Raw genomic sequence first — 20,085 nt, forward strand, 5'->3', positions numbered from 1 at the left:
TGTATTTTTTGCAGAAAGGCTTTTAATTGGCATAGTCATTGTTTCCAACTCATAACTAATAAAGGGGGGAAGGTGGGAGTCACTGTGTCTTTTTTTGGTACATGCAACATAATTACATTTGTAAATAGCTGCTTGAATTTCCCATTCTGAATGTATCAACTATTGTTTAGTTTTTTTGTGGCTATTTTTCTTTAAAACAAAACTTGTAGTTACACAAGAATTTTAAAAAGAAACTACCAATTTTCCATCAAAGTTTAGTCATGTTTACAATATGTGTTAAATCAATTTTTTAATACTAATATAAATATTTTTAGTTCTTCCCAATAGTTGGTTAAGATTTCATCTGGATTCTTGCTCTTGGTTTATGTGGAATCTTTGGCCAGTTAGAGCTCTACTAATTAAATTCACTGAATGTTCAGTTATTTGTTTGGGTTTTCTCTTATGAAATCTGAATGCTTTCTTACATCAGTTCATGCAGTTGGTCACCTATGAGTTTGTCCAGAAAGCTCTGCTATAACCTGCACTTTGATCTTTAAATGCTGCTGATATTCTTCTATTGGACTTGGAATTTGGAAGAATCAAGAGTATTTTCTAGGGCTATGATAATTTTTAGAATATTAACAGTGTGATGTGTGAACTCAGGGCCTGGTGCTTTTGTTGCACTTTTGCTCAAAACTGGTACTGTAATATTTGAGCCACACCTCCACTTGCTTTTTTTTTTTTTACCCCCCCTGGCTAATTGGAGATTGAATGAAGCTTCTGCCCTGGCTGGCTTTGAACAGCGGTCCTCAGACGGCCTCCTGACTAGTAGGTTTATTTATATGAGTCACTGGCACCAGGCCTGGGTATCTTGTCTCAAGAATTCTGTTACTACTTTTTCATGTGTGTGCTGCTCTTGGGATTTGAACTCAGGGCCTAGGTTCTGTCCTTGTCCCTGAGTTTTTTGCTCAAGGCTAGTGCTCTGCCCCATGAACCACAACTCCACTTCTGGCTTTTCCTGCCGGGATTGACTTTGAACTGTGGTCCTCAAATCTCAGCCTCCTGAGTAGCTAGGATTACAGGTGTGAGCCTCTGCTGGCACTGCTGTATCCCGTCCTCCTCTGCAACCCCTCATTCTGAGATTTGAATTTAGGGCCTAGGCTCTATCCCTTTTTTTTTCCTTTTTCACTTGAACCACAGCTCTACTTTTGGTGTTTTGCTGGTTAAACAGAGACTCACAGACTTTCCTGCCCAGCCTGGGTTTGAACCTCTGTCTTCAGCTCTCAGCCTCTTGAGTAGCTAGAGTTATAGATTGAATCATGACTACTCCACATTATTATTATTATTATTATTTTGGTCAGTCGTGGGGTTTGAACTCTAGGCCTAAGTGCTGCCACAGCGCCACTTCTGGCTTTTTCGCTTATGTGGTGCTGAGGAATCGAACCCAGGGCCTCATACATCCAAGTCAAGCACTCTACCACTGAGCCACCTTCCCAGCCGAATACTCCACATTATTACTATTTCTTACCTAGTAACAAAGGATTGAATTTCTTCAAGATATATCTTAGTTCATCTCGTAAAAATTGCTATCTTTCATGGGCAAGAAGATTGACAGGAATATATTGAATTTTGAATCAGTTATGCACTTATGCTTCATACAGACAGGATCTTCTCTGTTACCTGTATTAAGACACATGGGGGCTGGAATATAACCCTTTAGTGGTGATGGCCGGGCATATGTGAGGCCAGGCTAGTCCCCGTTAACAAAAGCAAAACATACAGAAACTAGGGTAGATGACAGGTTGGTGACAACATTTCAAAATATTTCTCAAGATTTGGTACAACTGAGAACTTGACCTTGTAGGTTCATTGTTTATGTCTGCATAAAAGTAAAAATAGAGCCTTTTTGGTGTTACCTTGTATCTTTTTTTCCAGCAAGGGTAAGAAAGAGTGATGGGTGAATTTCTAAGGTGATATAAAAGGCATCTGTAATCTTTAATACTTCAATTGGTAATAGAGAGGAAAGATTCTATTTGAAGAGAAGCAGGCCATTAAAGGAAATAAATCATTTCTGTCAAATTCATTATCTGTCACAGTAATTGATTGCAGCAAAAGGATTGCCTGCTCCCACTTTTTCCCTTGATATAAATAAATTTTTTTCCTAGCAGTAGAATCAGTTTTTTAGTAAAATATTTTAACTAATAGTATTTATTATATTGTATTATAAAAATAGAAAATATCACTTTAACCTTTTTTTGGTGCTGAGTATTAAGCTCAGGTTCAGTAAGTGCTTGCAACTAAACTACACCCCCAGCCCCTTCACAGCTTTTAAATGCACGTCTGTAATGTTAACTCTTACTTTGAAACATGTCTGTAGGACTTCATTTCACAAAACTGAAACAAAAATCTCCATTAGACAACCACCCCTTCCTAGCTCCTGGCCATCCCTTCCACTGTTACCTTGACTACTTTTTAGATGCCTTGGCTAAGGGGAGTCATTTTGTGATTGGCTTATTTCAGTAACTCTTGAGAAGTCATCCATGTTTTAGTATGTGTAAGGATTTTCTTTTAGTGATGAACAATTTTCTATTCTATGTATAGACCACATTTTGTTTATCCATTTATTATGTATGTGTATATATATAACTATGTGTATGTCACTAGCACCTGGCCCCATTCATCCTTTGATAGCCATTTGGGTTGCTTCAAACTTGAAGCTTTTGTGAACTCCTAGTCCTCTATATGACATTTCCATCATTGATGGATCATCCACTTGAATGTAGTTCCAGCTATCTTAGGTAGGTAGATGCTCTATGATGTTAGTACAGCAGTGAAGTTGCCTAATGGTGAATTTCTCAGATTGTGTCCTCATTGCCAAGTAAGTCATAATTGTATATCTAGGGTTCTAGGAAGGAATAGTAAGTTCTTTCTGTAAGTTAATGATATGACATGGGGAGCTCCAAGTAGAACATGGAAGTATCAAATTACAGAATATTAGAGATTGGTTCTGTTGACATAAACCTGTTATCTCAAGACTGACAGTTTGAAGCCTAGTACCAGTTGTCTTTGTAGTCCATTTAGACAAAATCCAGAATTTTTACCAGTTTAATCTGGCTTATTTTACAGTTTTTTAGCTTAGAGTAAGAAAATTTCATGCGTTTTTAAGTTATATGAAGTTATATTTTATTACTATAAAACACCTCAATCTGTGCTGGATGACAGTGGCTTGTGCCTGTAATCCTAACTACTCAGGAGGCTGAGATCTGAGGATCACAGTTCAAAGCCAGCCTGGGCAGTAAAATCCGTGAGACTCTTATCTCCAATAAACCACTCAGAAAACTGGAAGTGGCGCTGTGGCTCAAGTGGTAGAGTGCTAACCTTGAGCTGAAGAGCTGAGAGACAGAGAGCCCTGGCCCAGAGTTCAAGCCCAGTGACTGATAAAAAACAAACAAAAAAACACACCTCAATTAGTAATCATGATAACTAGTATATTGTTTCATGAATGTTTTATTTAGTGAAGTCATAAGAATAGATTTTAGTTGTATTTTTTGTAATGTAATTATAGATAAGGTGGTATAGGGCCTTGGTATGTTTTGCTTAATAAGTATCCCAAGAAATTTCTTCAGTGAATATTTGTGACAGTGTTCAAGCCTTGACCTTCATTTTAACAGTTGGGTAGCTCTAAATGTACATGTGAAATGTGTGCAGCTCACTCCTCAGACAGCAGGCCAGGTAAGGAAAAAACTCATTTCCAAGTTCTCTCTGACAGGGCCTACAAACTTTTTCTAATACTTAGTTCAAAGATTTTTTAATGATTTTTTTCTTTACAAGTCTACAGATTTGCCATGCTTGCAGGAGGTTTCTTTTTTCTTTTCTTTTTTTTTTTTTTTTTTTAATGGTGATGCTGGGGATTGAATGCATGGCCTGGGCACTGTCCCTGAACTTATGTGCACAAGGCTAGCTTTCTACCTAACTTGAACCAGCTCCACTTCAGCTTTTCGCTGGTTAATTGGAGATAAAAGTTTACAGGCTCACCTGCCCAGGCTGTCTTCAAACCATGATCCTCCTGAGTAGTTAAGGTACGAGCTAGGGGTGCCCAGTATGCATATTATTACTATTATTATTACTTGTCCTAGGGCTTTTGTGATCAAGGCTAGCACTCTACCACTTGAGTTACAGCTCCACTTCCAGTTTTGTGGGGGTTTGTTTTGTTTTGTAGTTTTAGTGGAGGTAAGAGTCTCACAGACTTTCCTACTTGGGCTGGCTTCTCACTGATCTTCAGACCTTAGCCTTCTGAGTAGCTGGAGGATGATAGGTATGAGCCGCTGGCACCTAGCTGCGTCTTAATTTTAAACAGAAGTTGATGTTTTGCTTTGTGAGCTTAGAATGCATTTGGTGATTTAAGATTAGTCTTTGTAATTTATATATTCTGTGGCCATGTGCCCACTGCTGGGCATTATTTGTAGAGGGCTCTTTACCAGATGTTTGATTAGTTATTCTGGTTCTTTAAAGACCTATCATGTCACTCAGTTAATATTTTCAACCAAATTTACTACATGTCAGGGTTTTTTTAGGAGTCAGCAATAGTTACTTAAATTATTATTTAAAAATATTTGGTGGATTGATGGTATAGGTTAAAATGTGTTGCTTTATTCAACAGTGGAATTGAACTATAGATAGGAAAACCAATACACATTTTTTAGCACTTTTAGTAGTCTTAAAGAAAGTGTCTTAAACAAAGAGCTGTTGTTGACTTCTCTGGAGGATGGTGAACCAAGACCATGTGTTAAAACAAGCAGACAGAGCCGCTCTGAAATGGCCAACAAGTGTAACAGAAGGAGTTCAGTGACCCCGGAAACACTGGAGGAGTGCCATGTCTAAGCCAAAAACATGGGCAGGAAACAGTACAAGTGAAAAATGTTGAGGTATGGCGCTGCTGACTGCCTCAGTGTCTGTTTACCTGGTTGAGAAACTTTTCTGGGTAGAAAGAAAAGGAGCCTGTGTTGAGTAGCCAGAGTTAAAATTGAAATTTATTCGAATATATGTTATGTGTGCTGGTACTAGGACTTGAACGCAGGGCCTAAGCATTGTCCTTTATCTTTTTCATTCTACCACTTACTGTAGCCCCACTTCTTGCCTTTTAGGTGGTTGGAGCTAAGAATCTTAAGGACTTTCCTGTTCCAGCTGGCTTCTAACCAGAATCTCATCTCGTCTTCTGAGTTAGCTAAGATTACAAATGTGAAACACTGGTGCCCCACAGCATATATTTTCTCTTTTGATGCAACGATTAAAAACTGAACTGCTTGAGATCTGGAGATGTAGCTCAGTGGTAGAACACTTTCTGATCATGCATGGTGTTGCAGACATACCCACACATGGACACACTTTGTTACCTGATGAGTGGAGAGGGGTACTCATGCTGGAGAGAGTGAAAGCTGGGGGAAGGAATGGGGGGTGGGGAGGGGGGAGGGGGGACAGGACTGAGTCTTGATCAAAGCACAGACCTGAAACAGTTTTTAAAGTCATTGCCTTTGGCCTCAAGCACTACTAAGTGGCCACTCTTTATTACTGAATTTATTAGCTGACCAAGGAAGTATTGATAGGCACCTGGAAGATGAGCCTAAGGTGTTCAAGTCCTTGTATATTCCTCTTTTCTTGAGTGTGGCTGGGTCAGGTGATTTGTTTTAATAGTGACAAAAGAGTTGACCTGTAGTTCAGGAAATGAGTATACACAGGTTTATAGCTTCTTTCTGTGTTGGGCTGCCTTCTTTTTTACTCGAGGGAAGTGACTGTTGTTGTGAACTTTCCTGTGGAATTTATGTGGCAAAGAAATGATGTCTCTGACACAGCCGTTAAAGACCTGGCACCAGTCAGTGAGCCATGTGCTTGAGTTTAGAAATGGGTCCTCCTCTAATCGGGCTTTGCCATGACAGCAGCCTTAGATGTTAAATTGTTGCTTATAGCCTTCTGAGAGAGAGAGACTCAGAACTGGAGACCCAAGCTAGGTATCACCCAGATCCTAACCAGAAGCAGCAGAGTCAGTAAATCTTCTTGTAAGCCACTGCCTTTGGGGTGATTTTTTTAAGCAGCAGCATTTAAATGACATTTGCTGTTCTTGACTGTTGATTCTTTGGAGGCAGTTATGGTACTTGGGCTTTAGAACTAGTTCTTCGTGGTTGGAGGAGTGGCGAGTGCAAGGCCCTGAATTCAGCCCCCTATACTACTACTACTACCCCACTCCTATCCCAAACAAAAAGAATTCCAGAGCTAGGCAATGGTGGCTCACACCTATAATCCTAATTACTTCGGACATCTGAGGATTGCAGTTGAAACCAACCCAGACAGAAGAGTCCATGAAGCTAACCACCCAGAAAATCTGGAAGTGGAGCTGTGGCTCAAGAGGTATGATGCCAGGTTCTGAGTTCAAGCCCCAAAACCAGCATGTGTGTGTGTGTGTGTGTATGTACACACACGTACTCAGAATACCCAGCTAAGAAGTCGACAGTGAAGAAGCATAGTAAGTCAACTTCAAACCTGTTTTCCAGATAGCCCAAGACATTTCAAAATTGTGAAAGGGGAACTCATGGCAGGTATTAAGGGGTGCCACTTACAAGCCAAACTTGAGTCTGCCAGCAGTGATTCTAACTCCAGAGCTTCCTCTGAGAGCCACAAGAAAGACACTAAACCACAGAAGTCACCCAGAGAGAACTAGTAACTCCATCTCACAAAACCAAGTTTAATTTTTAGACTTTATCTCTGAGTCATTTTAGACTCAGTTTACTGCTACCTCCTTTTCAAATGCTGTTTTTGCCTGGCTTCTAGAAATGAGTCTTCCTATTGCCAGAAGTATTAGGTAAGCCTCCAGGCTAATTAATACTTAGCCCTCAGCTCTAGTTTTCTTTCCTATCCCCATTAGGGAATCACCTTTAAATGCCTTCTGAGTACATCCTGTCCTGGTTGCTGCCAAATCTACCCAACTGTCTGAGTGACATTTACTTGCATGTCTAGCTGAAATTCACCTCAGAGCTATGAAAAATAGAACTTAGAACAAACCCATAGTTCTTTTTCCTTTAGCTTAGGCCAAGTGCTCCAGTCTCTTACCACTACTTCTCTTACTGTACGTCAGCTTCTTTGCTTCAGGTTTGCTTGGAGTATTTGAACAGGCAGCTCATCTTTTTTTGGGGGGGGGGGTCCAGTCGTGGGGCCTGAACTCTGGGCCTGGGCGCTGTCCCTAAGCTCTTCAGTTCAAGGCTAGCGCTCTACCACTTGAGCCACAGCGCCATTTCTGGCTTTTTTCTTTTTTCTTATGTGGTGCTGAGGAATCGAACCCAGGGCTTCAGGCATGCAAGGCAAGCACTCTACCACTGAGCCACCTTCCCAGCCCTCTTGGCTCATCTTTGACTCCACCTCTTACTTCACTTTGGTTTCTTCCTAAATAGTCCCTCCCCCTATGGCCACGTAAGTTCAGTAGTATACCCCATCAAGTTACTATTTTTAAAGTACACCATGCATTTTACATAGACTAATTGTTTGTTATAGAATGTGGCCCTATTCTTGTTTCACAGCACCCAGAAATAGTGTGTAGTACATACTAGATACCTAGTAAAATACTTTGTGAGCGACCGCTTTCTAGGAATGAGCAACATAACAAAATTGACAAGATTTAAAGTAAGATCTGGGCTAGATGAGAGGCTCAAGAGTTAGCACCTAACTCAAAAGTGGAAAGCACTGAGTTCCCATTCTCCCAGTATTGCCCAAACAGACACAGCAATCCCTCCCCCCCCCCCCCAAACCAACAAAAGTAAGAGTTGGGGTGTGTATGTGTATAGAGGGTTAAACCCAGGGTCTTATACAAGCCTCACAAGTGTTGTTCTGCTATAAACCCTAGCCCGCTATCTTTCTCTTTGGTCAGTCATGAGTCTTGAACTCTGGGCCTGGGCGCTGTTCCTGAGCTCTTCAGCTCAAGGCGAGCGCTCTACCACTTGAGCCACAGTGCCACTTCCGGTTTTCTGGTGGTTCATTGGAAGTAAGAGTCTCATGGACTTCCTTGCCTGGGCTGGCTTTTAACTGTGAACCTCAGATCTCAGCTTCTTGAGTAGCTAGGATTACAGGTGTGAACTACCAGCACCCGGCTTCTGAATTGTATTATATTGTATGATTCTTTGCCTGGGCTGGCCTGGACCACTTCCTACAGGGCAGGGATTACAGGCACATGCCACTTCATCCACCTTTCCTATTGGTTGAGATGAGATCTCAAGAACTGTTTGCTCTGACCAGTCTCAAACTACAACCCGACAACCCTACCATTCTCAGTCTTCCTGGTAGCTGAGATTATAGGTAATAAACCATAGTCCTGGCTTTTGTTGCTCCTGTTCAGTGAAGTTCATGGGGGGAAGGGGGACCTGCATTTCAGAAAATAGAATTGTGTGAAATATTCTCAAAGCTTAAGAAAAAGAATAGAAATATTCTAAAACAGTGGCAACAGTTCTTTCATCAGCACAATAGAGGCTGCTAGAATTACTTAGAACCTTTGTGTTGGGGAAAAAAAGAGAGAAAGTAATAGCGTAACTTCCACACCCCCTCCCTTCTTTCCTCTCTTTTGTTGTTGTTGTCAGTTGTAGGGCTTGAACTCTGGGCCTGGGTGCTATTCCTGAGCTCTTTTTCTCAAGGCTAGTGCTCTAACACTGAGCCATAGTACCACTGCTGGTTTTTCTGATTTTAATTGGAGATAAGAATCTCACAGACAGGGCTGGGAAGGTGGCTCAGTGGTAGAGTGCTTGCCTTGCATGCATGAGGCCCTGGGTTCGATTCCTCAGCATAAGCAGAAAAACCCAGAAGTGGTGCTATAGCTCAGGTAGTATAGCACTAGCCTTGAGCTGAAATGCCAAGGAACAGCGCCCAGGCCCAGAGTTCAGGCCCTATGACTGGTTAAAAAAAAAAGAATCTCACAGACTTTCCTGGCTTTGAACTGTGATCCTCACATCTCAGCCTCCTGAGAGGCTAGGATTACAAGCAAGAACCACCCAGCCATCAGTTACATTTTAAATACAGTTGCAAACTTGCTCTTCTGATCCAGTCTACCAAAACAGAGAGCAAACAGATTAGGGGTGGGGGTAGAATAAAAGACAAGCAAAAAGAAGTTACTGGACTAAATTTGTTTTTCTGAAAAGTTGCATGAAACACATTGCTTTTGGTTAAGATTTTGTTGAATTCACTGACATAAACTTGGATTATTTAACTAGTGAGTCTTTTTTTGTTAACATCATCTAACTGACAGAGACAACTTAGTAAATAGTACTTGTAAGATGAGTAGGTAGACACTTAGTACATTCCGCCAGCATTATTGAACATTATACTTTTATCATTAGCTCCTCAAACCTTTTCAGTTGTCAGGCCTGGGGTATGTGTGTTCTTTTAACTGCGTTAGTTTCTTCATCTTGTTAAATGGATGTGTTACTATAACCAGCTTTATAGGCTGGTCCATGAGTGCATTTGAAATGTTGCCCACTGAGGAACAGTTCTGCTCTGCCTTGCTCAAATCACTTCTACTGCTGACCTTCCCCTCATTCTCAGTTCTCCTTACTTCAGCTTGGACAACCCAAGTCTCCATCTGCTTGGATTATTCATTAAAATTCCCTAGGGTGCTATTAGAGTAATATTAGACCACTAAAATAAGGTCTGAAAAGTTTTCTATGACATACCTAATCATTTCTTCTTTTTTTTTTTTTTTTTTTTGGTCCTGTCGTGGGTCCTGAACTCTGGGCCTGGGCGCTGTCCTTCAGCTCTTCAGCTCAAGGCTAGCACTCTTACCACTCCACAGCGCCACTTCCAGCTTTTTTCTTTTTTGCTTATGTGGTGCTGAGGAATCGAACCCAGGGCCTCATTCATGCAAGGCAAGTGCTCTACCACTGAGCCACCTTCGCAGCCCCACCTAATCATTTCTTTAACCTTTTCCTCTAAACATTCTACCCCTTTGTATCCAGGAAGGTAAGGTGCAAAAATCTTGGGAAACATGTTCATTGGTGTGAGCAGCACAAATGGATAGTGAAGTGTGTTCTGATTCTTCCAGCATGTCCTTAACGGTCGTAGTGTGTAAAGAGTATAGTAACTAGCTACCCATTCTGATTATAAGAGCTTAGTGAAACATATAGAAGTAGGAACTTGTGTAGTACTGTGTGTGTAATCTCCATGAGAAACTGTTCATATGTATTTGTGTAGGCAGCTGAATGAAGTGATTTAATTGGTGGGATTAGTTATAAGCCAGTTAAAAGTGAGCATGTATCTCTTGAAGATACCTAACTTGAGGCTTCAGATTGCCTATTTTCAGCTTTTGTAACATAGTCTTAAACACGCCATGGCTTGTTTGTTAGTCACCTGTGGTCTGCACATGCATTAGCACCTGGTTTATCTCTCTGTTCTTTGTTGCAGGATGGGATGGTTCCATTCTATTTTGTCCAAACATGGTAATACATTATCCAAAGAAGTTACAAAGAAGGGATATTGGTTCCAGAACACATCTCTGGAAATTACGTTATGGACTCTGAATGTCATGACAACATTACAATGTAGGTTCTGTTCCAGCATCCGAAGCCAGTGGTTTTTGTTGAACTTATCCCACAGGAGGTTCTTAGTCACTGAGTCAGGAGGGGGAAAGACTGAAATGCCATGAGCAGTTTCTCCATGATCTTGTCAGTCATATCATCTGACTTCTGGCTAAAGTCAGTGATATTTTGGCCAAGAAACAGAATCTTATCATAACAATTGTGATTCTGTGCATTTATATGTAAAGTAGAGCAGTTGAAATATGTTACTTGCTTGGGCTTTAAGGTTCAGACTCCTTTGAGCCTCCTGGACCATTTAGACAACTTAATAGATGAGCCCAAATACTCTTAAAACGATTTAGGCTTAGTGTATCTTTCTGTAGCAAAACCCAGTTGCCATCAATAGCTCCTTACCATTGTGTTTATGTTGTACCTCACACAAGGCTAATTTCTTGCATTTATTGTTTATTTAAACTTTAAAGCAACTCTTGAAATGAGTTGAAAGGTGAGGAACCTCAGAGCTAAGTTACTTCCCCATCATTGGACATACAGTGGTGAAAGTGGAAATCTGGTTATCTAACTTCAGGCTTTTCCCTGTGCTGCTCCCCTACAGAGGAAGCTCTGACAAGTGTATCACAGTTTGCCTTCTAGCCCTTGGTTGTGCTGCCTGAGTAGGACCTGGGCACTTTACTTTTGTATATTCCATTCTGTATATGCCCTAACATAAAGACAGTGGCACCACACTGGCCTGCTGCTATGCTAAAAGTAACAGGAGTCACCACGATGGAGTGCTTACTCTAAATGCTTACTGCCGCTCTCCCTTCAGCTCTCAGATGCCGAAGTAATGTGCTAGTTGTGCAATATGGCTGAAGAGTTTCAAGGGGGCAGCACAGAAGTCTGTTAAAGGGGGAGCAGGAAGTGGTTGGGTCCCGCTGCTCAGGAATGCAATAGATAGGAAAAACCTCCTTCTCGGATGGAAGGGATTTCTAAGGGAGCAACAAAAACTTAACTTGCCCTTCAGAGTGCCTTAAGATGTTCTTTTAAAAAAAATCACAATTGTGGAAATGAGAAGGAAAAAAAATAACAAACTTTGAGCTCCCCCTAGAGGTCAATGATGATAAGAACATATAGGGGGCTGCCAGAAAAGAACTGTCCCAAGGTTGGCCTCCTTACCCCTGGTCTCAGTAAGCTAGCATTTTATGAATGTTTTGTACAGAAAAGTGTCATACTGGGGAGAAATTAGCCTTTGAGAACTTTGAGTTAATCAAATTGGCAGAGTGGGGCCGTTGAAGAAATTTTGAAAATAGATCCTGTAGCTATAAAGAACAGTACTCCTTAATGGGAGGTCTTAAGTGATGGAAATTACCCAGATTTAAATGATAATGATAGCCGTCCTTGTTACCTGCTTGAAGGTTCTGACAGTGGATGCTTAGTGAACAGAGACCAAGGTGATCCTGCGTGCGTGCGTGCGTGCGTGGGTGCCCGCAGGCACTTCCCTAGAAGCTGAAAACATCAGACCTTTAGAAGGTGGGCATAGGAAGGGCAGGTTAAAGACAGAAACACTTAATGAAGTACACATCATTGGTTCTTAGAATCCCATCTGTGGGAGGACTCTGTTCTAGGACAGAAGTCCTTAATAACAATCAGATGATCCAAGACATTTATAGTTTTAACTAATGTGATGGTTCCTTTGTTCTCAATCTGTTTAGACCTCTCTTTAGATCTTACTTAGAGTTCCATTCTTAGAAATTAGAATGTAGCTACAGAATAAAGGAATACAACAGTGTACCAGTGGCTCATGCTGATAATCCTAGCTACTCAGGAAGCTGAGACCTGAGGATCGCAATTCAAGTCAGCCTGGCAGCAAAGTCTGTGAGCCTCTTTATCTGCAGTTAGCCACCAGAAAACCAGAAGTTTACTTGCTGCCTCAAAGAGCCTGAAAGTCATCCCTTTAAAGTGAGCTGTACCTAGTGGTCTTCCTTCTCCTTCCCTCCCTTGCCTGGGGCAGGGCGGGACTTCTGGCCTGTGAACTCGCTTGGCACATAACAGGACAGACTCCGGTTTCTTGTATGCTTCTCATGGCTGCTGCAGCTCTGGACCAAGAATTGTGTTACAAATATCCAAATGGTCCTTTGCAGAAAAATAGTTTCCCACCTCTGCTTAGGGCTTTTCCATTTTACAGGATGTAAAAAATGGGAGAAATAGGTGTACTGGAACTCCCTGAAGCATCTTTGCAACTAGGTGAAAAAGTGTTTAGGAAACGACTAAGCTTAGGTGCCACCTATCTTTTTATTCAGTGATGTTCGAGTTAAGTAGTTTGTGAGAGAAATCCTCTGTACTTGGAGTGTGGTTTGTCCCTTAGGGGTTTGTGTTCTGGTACACAGTGTGGCAGGTGAGAGATCTGGGACCTTAGGAATGAAACATAGATTGTGTGCTTCTAGCTCACATACCAGATGGTGCAGAACCTCGTAGTATGTCCTTATGCCATTTGGGGCATGTCCTTGGAAGAGAGTATCATATCAAAGATTTGGGGGACTCCTGGGTTAGTTCTGGTGAGTGAAGTGTTAACTGAGAGGCTTGCTTAGATTCTTCCTGACATATCTCCCTCCTGCCAGGTGGGGTAGTTCTGCTCCTGATTCTTCCCCATGGGCAAAGGATAGGGCCTCCAATCTTGACTTTCAGAGTCAAACCTTTAGCTTATAGTTACTCAGTATTTGTAAGAGCAAGGGAAACTGAATTGAAAAGAACATCTCAAGTATAGTAGTGTGGTGGGTGGTGTGAGACTCTGGTGGTTTAATGCTGCAGCCGCTCTGCTTTCTGCTGGGTGGACATTGTCTCTGTTCCATTCTGATCACATCATTGACTGGCTTCTAACGTACTGGAAGTGTCTTTCCCAAAATGGCCATTGTAGAGTTGTAGTTCCCCCATGGAGTCCCGTGGTCATATGTAACACAGCACAGTGCATGCGCTGTCCTCCAGGTGTTTTAATTTTCTATATGGGCTCTTCTGCAGCCATTATTCTCTTTTGTTCCTTCCCAGATATGTTGAATTATAAAAGATAAGCTCTCTGAAGACAAAACCTGATTCATTGCATACATATTTGAAGTTTGTAGATTAATTGAACAGAACTGTGACTATAATGCTTGAGTGTCTTAGTATTTTTGTCTGGTTAATGAAGAGCCAGTACTTTAATAAGGAGGTGAAAAGGAAAGGAAGACAGGAAATCTTAGAGCAGAATATGAGTGAAAGGATATTAGCAAATAAAAATACAAAACACAAAACCTCTGATTCTCTTGAACACTTATTTCTCTAATTTTCTAACATCCTTAGAGAACTTACAGACATCAGTTTGCAATTTTATGTGTTGTGTTTTGGAATTGTTTTTGTAGTTTACCTTCTGCACATTAAGCTTCAAGAGTATGAATGTGTATGAAGCATTTGGAGAAGATTGAATGCCAAACAGTACTTTAAAAAAAATTACTACAGTCACACTTATTGGACTCTTAAAAGTTATAAATCAGCACAGTATTCCTGAAGAGTAAAAACATACAGACTAGGATGTTAGAATGTCTGGGGTGACATTCCATTATTCTGGATTTTGCTGTTATCTTCCTATGGTATAATTTGCCCCCATGAAATTCACCCTTCCCTCCCCTATTCTTGGGCTTTGAACTCTGGGCCAGGTTTCTGTCCCTGAGCTTTTGTGCTTACGATAACGTTCTACTGCTTGAGCCACAGCTCCACTTTTGGCTCTTTTGGTGGTTAATTGAGGTTAAGAGTTTCACAGGCTTTCCTGCTGGGGCTAGCTTCAAACCTTGTCCTCAAATCTCAACTTCCTGAGTAGCTAGGATTACAGGCATGAGATACCAGTGGAAATTTACCCTTTTAAAGCACAGTGCATCAAGCTTCAAAAAAACAGGCTTCTGGTTACTACCACAATCAAGATAGCAAACGGTTATATTGCCAGGAGAAGTTTGTGGCCCTTCAGTCAGTACCCTTCCTCTATCTGCCTAGCAATCACCCATCTGTTATTTCTCCCTCTAGTTTACCTTGTCCTGCATGTCATGTAATGGAATCATAAAATAGAACTCTTGAATATGGCTGTGTTCACTTAGCACTATGCATATTGAGATTTATCCATGCTGTTGCTGTCCTCCCCTCTCCCCCCCTTCCTGGTCATAAAGCCTGAACTCATGTCCTGGTCACTGTCCCTGAGCTTTTGCACTCAAGGCTAGCTCTCTGTCACTTTGAGCCACAGTGCCACTTCCTGTTTTCTGGTGGTTAATTGGAGATCAGTCTCATGGATTTTCTTTATTGGGCTGGCTTTGAATTGTAACCCTCAGATCTCAGCCTCCTGAGTAGCTAGGATTGCAGGTGCCTGTCTCATGCTATTGCTTATATGACTAAGTTCTTTTTTATTGGTAAATGCTAATCATTTTATAGATACAGCATGTTCATTCTTCACTTTAGGTCACTTGAATTGTGTTAATTTTTGGTAATTACAAAGAAACACTTGCATCCAGATTTTTTTGGGGGGGGGGGTTCCAGTCATGGGGCCTGAACTCTGGGCTTGGGCACTGTCCCCCAGCTCTTCAGCTCAAGGCTTAGCACTCTACCACTTGAGCCATAGCACCACTTCTGGCTTTTTTTCTTTTTGCTTATGTGGTGCTGAGGAATTAAACCCAGGGCCTCATGCATGCAAGGCAAGCGCTCTACCACTGAGCCACCTTCCCAGCTCCTGCATCCAGATTTTTATTTGACCATTTTTATTTCCCTTGGGCAAGTATCTGCTGAGATTGCTGGGTTACATAGCAGTGAGTCTTCTAACTTAAATTTGAGTCCTCCCTCCCAGAAGTGAGTACACCTAGTTTTCTCGTCAGCACTATGAAATCACTTAGTGCTCCCTATCAGCAGCAAATACTGCTGGGGTTTTTGTTTTTGTTTTATTTTAGTCATTTGAGTAGTATGTGGGAGCAGCTCATTACTTCGTGTTTCCATGTTTGCTCATATGCTAATGGTTATCACATGTCTATTATCTGGCTTCTCTGCCTAAGCTGTGGTAATTATCCCTGTTTGCTTTGTTTTTCCAGGTAGGTTCACATACACTAGTTTTTTAAGAAATTAGTAACCTTGTTGTAGACAACTTTGTGATACAAATACATATATCCCTTTTTAAAGCATGTTCAAGTACACATAGCTGTTACAATAATGGTGATTTTCTTGAAAGTAGGATTAAGAATGATTATCTTACATGAAACTAGTAAGATTTGTTAAAGTTAATTTTAATCCCATTACATAAATTATCTTTTAAAAAGGAATTTTGTTGTACATAAATACATCTGATAGATGATTGTTTATTTGAATGAATTTGTAAATGACTCTTCATCTGTTAGCCGTGCTTGTTTCAGGGGTAGGATTCCATACTGTGGTATTCTTCCTCTTTTATAAGTTGCCTCGTTTCTAGTGACCACTGTTTTCTTTTTTTTAACCTTTGCACTGTTTTTAAAGATTTTTTTTTACATTAGCTGTAAGAGGGGTTTGATGGTGACATTCCCATGCATGTAGATACACTGTGCTCCATCCTCCCCCTCCAGCCCACTTACCTCCTTCCTGCTTGTCCTCCCCTGCCCTCTTACAACCATCAGCTGTTTCAGCCTTCTATTTTTATCATTTTGACCATATTGACCTGCTTTCATCTTCCACTCATATAAACCTCTTATATTCTGTTTTCATTCTTTTAGTGTATATTACTTGTACCAAAGAGTTTCACTGTGGTTCTCTTTTTTGAATTGCACACCTTTTAAGGAAAAAAATACTTTTCATGTTAGTATAAACATTGTTCGTCAGTTATTTTTTTAGGTATCCTTTCTCTCTACCAAGTCCCATCCTGGTAGATCTTTAGACTTGTATGAACTTCTGTTCACCCCTGCAGTTATAAAGTTAATGTCTTTGAATAAAAGTATTTATATATCATTTTTACTATACCTTGTAATTGACATATACATATAATAAAAGTCCTTTGTTTGCACGAATTCTTTTGTACTTTAATTTTACCAATAAATGGTGACATCATGGGCATTTACTAGGCATGGGCCAAGTGTGGAGTTTTGAAGTCTCTATGACAGACTATTTGCCACATATTCATGATACCAGAGGAAAACAACACTTCTTAAGGCTAAAGCCCAAATCTATTTTATATAACAAAAGTTTGGGTGCATGGCTTTAATGTATATAATGTATATATGGCTTTAATGAAATTAACTATAAAGCAAGGGAAAACTCTACTTTGGATGTTGAAGTTTCACAAAGAATCTCTCATGGTTTTGCAGGTTCAACAAAGCAAGATTGCTAATAGTGTTTGAGTTTCCATTATTGCATACCTCCACAAGGCTCCATTTTGTGTGTGTGTCTGTCTGTCCCTGAGGTGCTTTTTATTCAAGGCAAGCACTCTACCACTTGAGCCACAGCTCCACTTCTGGATTTTTTTGATAGTTTAGTGGAGATAAGAGTCTCACAGACTTTTCTCCCTGGGCTGTCTTCCAACAGCAATCCTCAGAGCTCAGTCTCCTGTAGGGATTACAAGCCTGAGCCACCAGCACCCATCTACACGGCTACATTTATAACTGACCCTTTTTGTGATGGTTGTCTCTGGGCTGGGAACTTTTCCTCTGTCAAAGGCCATTTGGATATTTAAAATATCACAGACCATACAGAATTATCAATGCAGGCAGACAAGCTAATGACAGCTGATGAAAACTATTGTCTCCAATCCTGTACCAAATGATGTGGTAGGACTGGATGTTTTCCTCTCTGGTAGATGTCATCATGCATGTACATTGCACATTGATACCAACTTTTCAGCTATCTCTTCCCTGCCAATCTACGGCTGTACTGGTGCTGGTCAAACCTTTGATCTCCAGGTCTTCATTTTGTTTTGACTGTGTTGCTAGGTCTGCAGTTCTTGAGGTTTTTTTTTCATGGTATCTAATCTGTTAATTCTATCTCGTATGTCTTTCATGTCAATGTATTTTTCATTTTATTTTTTTTTCTGTAATGTTCTGATAGAGCTGTAATTGATGTCTGCTAGGACCTTAATCCATCATTTTTGTCATTTCTGGTTCTGATTCTATAGGTTTTTCTTCTGGCCAAGGATCATATTTTCCTGCCATTTTACATCCCTAGTAATTTTAGACAGGAGACCAGACATTATGAACTTACATTGTTGCATGTGGATTTTGTACTAGCACAGAATTACACTTTTAAAAAAAAAACTTTGGTTGGAAGGAACCCTAACCATGGGGATTCTTTCCTAGGTTTGGTGTCACTCCACACATGACTCACGTTCAGCCAAATTCTGAGATCTCTTCCGCTAGCTTTCTCTTTCTACAAGTTTGTATGAGGTACTCTGCCCACCAGTTCTGGCTACTTCATCTCTCCTTTACTCCTAGTTTCTTTTTTTAAATTTTTGTTACAAAGGTGATGTACAGAGGGGTTGTAGTTACGTAAGTGGGGTAGTACATTTTCCCCCCTTCCACGCTCTCTCAGTTTTCTCCCCACTCACAAGTTGTATAAATTTTCAACATAGTGCCTAGTGCCCTTACTCCTAGTTTCAAAACCCCGTGAGATTACTGATCTCCGTTGGGTTCTTCTGGCTTGCCACCACCATGTCCTAGGAACTCCTAATCTATACACGTGAGCCCTTTCAAGGGCTTGCTGTCCTGTACTGTGTGGTGTTCTTTGAAAACTTCCTGTTGCCTCTTGTGCTTTTGTTTCACTTTCTTGTTACTCGTTGCAGGACTATAAGTCCAGATTATCTTAACTCCCTCATGGATAGAAGCAGAACAGTTCCCTACATTTTTAAATTTTAGTTTTATCTTTTACTTCAAAGAGGTACTTTTACTGAAAGAAGTACTTGGTTATTGTACTTGTCTTTTGTTTTGTGTGTGTGGAGGGGTGTTGGAATTTGCCCATCCTTGAGCTTAGACTCAGCCTTGGCACTGTCCCTGATCTTTCTTGCTACAGCTCAACTTCAGCTTTTTTGGTGGTTAATTGGAGATAGGAGTCTCACTGACTTTGCTGTTCAGGCTGGCTTCAAAACTTCATCTTCAGATCTCAGCCTCCTGAGTAGCTCAGATTCTAAGTATAAGCCACCAGTACCTGGTGTTATTGCACATTTTTATTGGGAACTTTTTCTGGATAGCTTCTTCTGTATAATTGATCTTGTTCTTTATCTTTGTCTTCTTACTGAAATACAGTGAGGAAACTGATTTGGTAGAGGTGTGCTTTTTTTATTATTTATGGAAAAGATCCACTATATTACTATGCTAAGTACAGAAATTTTATTACATGTTAGAAAACCACACTGGTTGAAACTAGGAGTGCCGCCCAGTGAGAGTGTATACTTAGCATGTACTAAGAACTCTGGCGTCCCTCTGTACCACCGCAAAAAAAAAAAAAGTGAAGGGGCTGGGAAGGTGGCTCAGTGGTAGAGCACTTGCCTTGCGTACATGAGGCCCTCAGTTCCATTCCTCAGCACCCCACAAGCAAAAGAAAAAAAGCCGGAAGTGGCGCTGTGGCTCAAGTGGTAGAGTGCTAGCCTTGAGCTGAAGAGCTGAGGGACAGTACCCAGGCCTAGAGTTCAGGCCCACGACCAGACACCCCCCCCCCAAAAAAAAAGGAAAACAATTGTTCTTGCAAACCACCAAGTACTTGTGTGTGCTCTCTCCCCTCCTGCCCTCCTGCACCCCAACCCCTTTGTGGTTCTGGGGACCAAATCCAGGGCCATGGATATTCTAGGGAGGCAGGTGCTCTGCCATTAAGCTATACATGTATAACCCATGTGCCATCTTTGTGGTAATATTCAGAATGCAGAATTTTAAGACCTGCAGGGTTTTGTTGTTTGGTTTTTGGTTTTTTTGTTGGTCGTAGGGCCTGAACTCTAGACCTGGGCACTGTCCCTCTGCTCTTCAGCTCAAGGCTACCACTTGAGCCACAGCGCCACTTCCAGCTTTTTCTGCTTATGTGGTGCTGAAGAATCGAACCCAGGGCCTCATGCATGCAAGACAAGCACTCTACCACTGAGCCACCTTCCCAGCCCCAAACTGCAGGTTTTTGTAATTTTTGTGAGCACCATGATGACCTTAAAACTATGCTATGTTGATGAAGTAGATATAGTTGCATTTTGGGAAGTGTTTATTAGTTACAATGTTTACAGTATTTTAGGAACCTTAGCCTTTTAGTCTTTGGAGGCATTTCCGGGAATTTCACTTAACGGTTTCAAGTGGAGCTTACAGAAATCTACAATCCAGATCATCCCCTCCCCTTTTTTTTTAACCTATACATAGACACACAAACACGTGTGTGTGTGTGTGTGTGTGTGTGTGTGTGTGTGTGTGTGTGTGTGTGTGTGTGTGTGTGTGTGTGTGTGTGTGTGTGTGTGTGTGTGTGTGTGTGTGTGGTCTTGCAGCTTTTGCCTGTTGCTACTCCTACTTAACACCTTTTCTGTAGCTGGGATATGAACCTCCATTCCTGGATTGCTGAGATGGGGGACTGTGCCTGGTCACTT

The 20,085-nt window shown here is 41.1% G+C and overlaps 1 protein-coding gene across 2 annotated transcripts in view; it reads left to right on the forward strand.

Annotated features, from left to right (window-relative positions):
- The window catches only part of Ppp2r2a (protein phosphatase 2 regulatory subunit Balpha), a 53,861-nt gene that overhangs the window by 9,346 nt on the left and 24,430 nt on the right, over nt 1-20,085 (forward strand). The window contains exon 1 of one of the 2 annotated variants that reach the window (XM_070016692.1): nt 10,454-10,544. The exons of the other annotated variant lie outside the window; for it this stretch is intronic. Coding sequence (XP_069872793.1) covers nt 10,529-10,544 — 16 coding nt within the window. The 5' untranslated portion in view covers nt 10,454-10,528. Of the gene's footprint in view, nt 1-10,453; nt 10,545-20,085 lie in introns of those variants that run through there. 2 annotated transcript variants of the gene reach the window in all.

This window comes from Dipodomys merriami, unplaced genomic scaffold (assembly GCF_024711535.1).
Source record: "Dipodomys merriami isolate MVZ:Mamm:240054 unplaced genomic scaffold, mDipMer1.0.p SCAF_12, whole genome shotgun sequence".
Lineage (NCBI taxonomy): Eukaryota > Metazoa > Chordata > Mammalia > Rodentia > Heteromyidae > Dipodomys > Dipodomys merriami.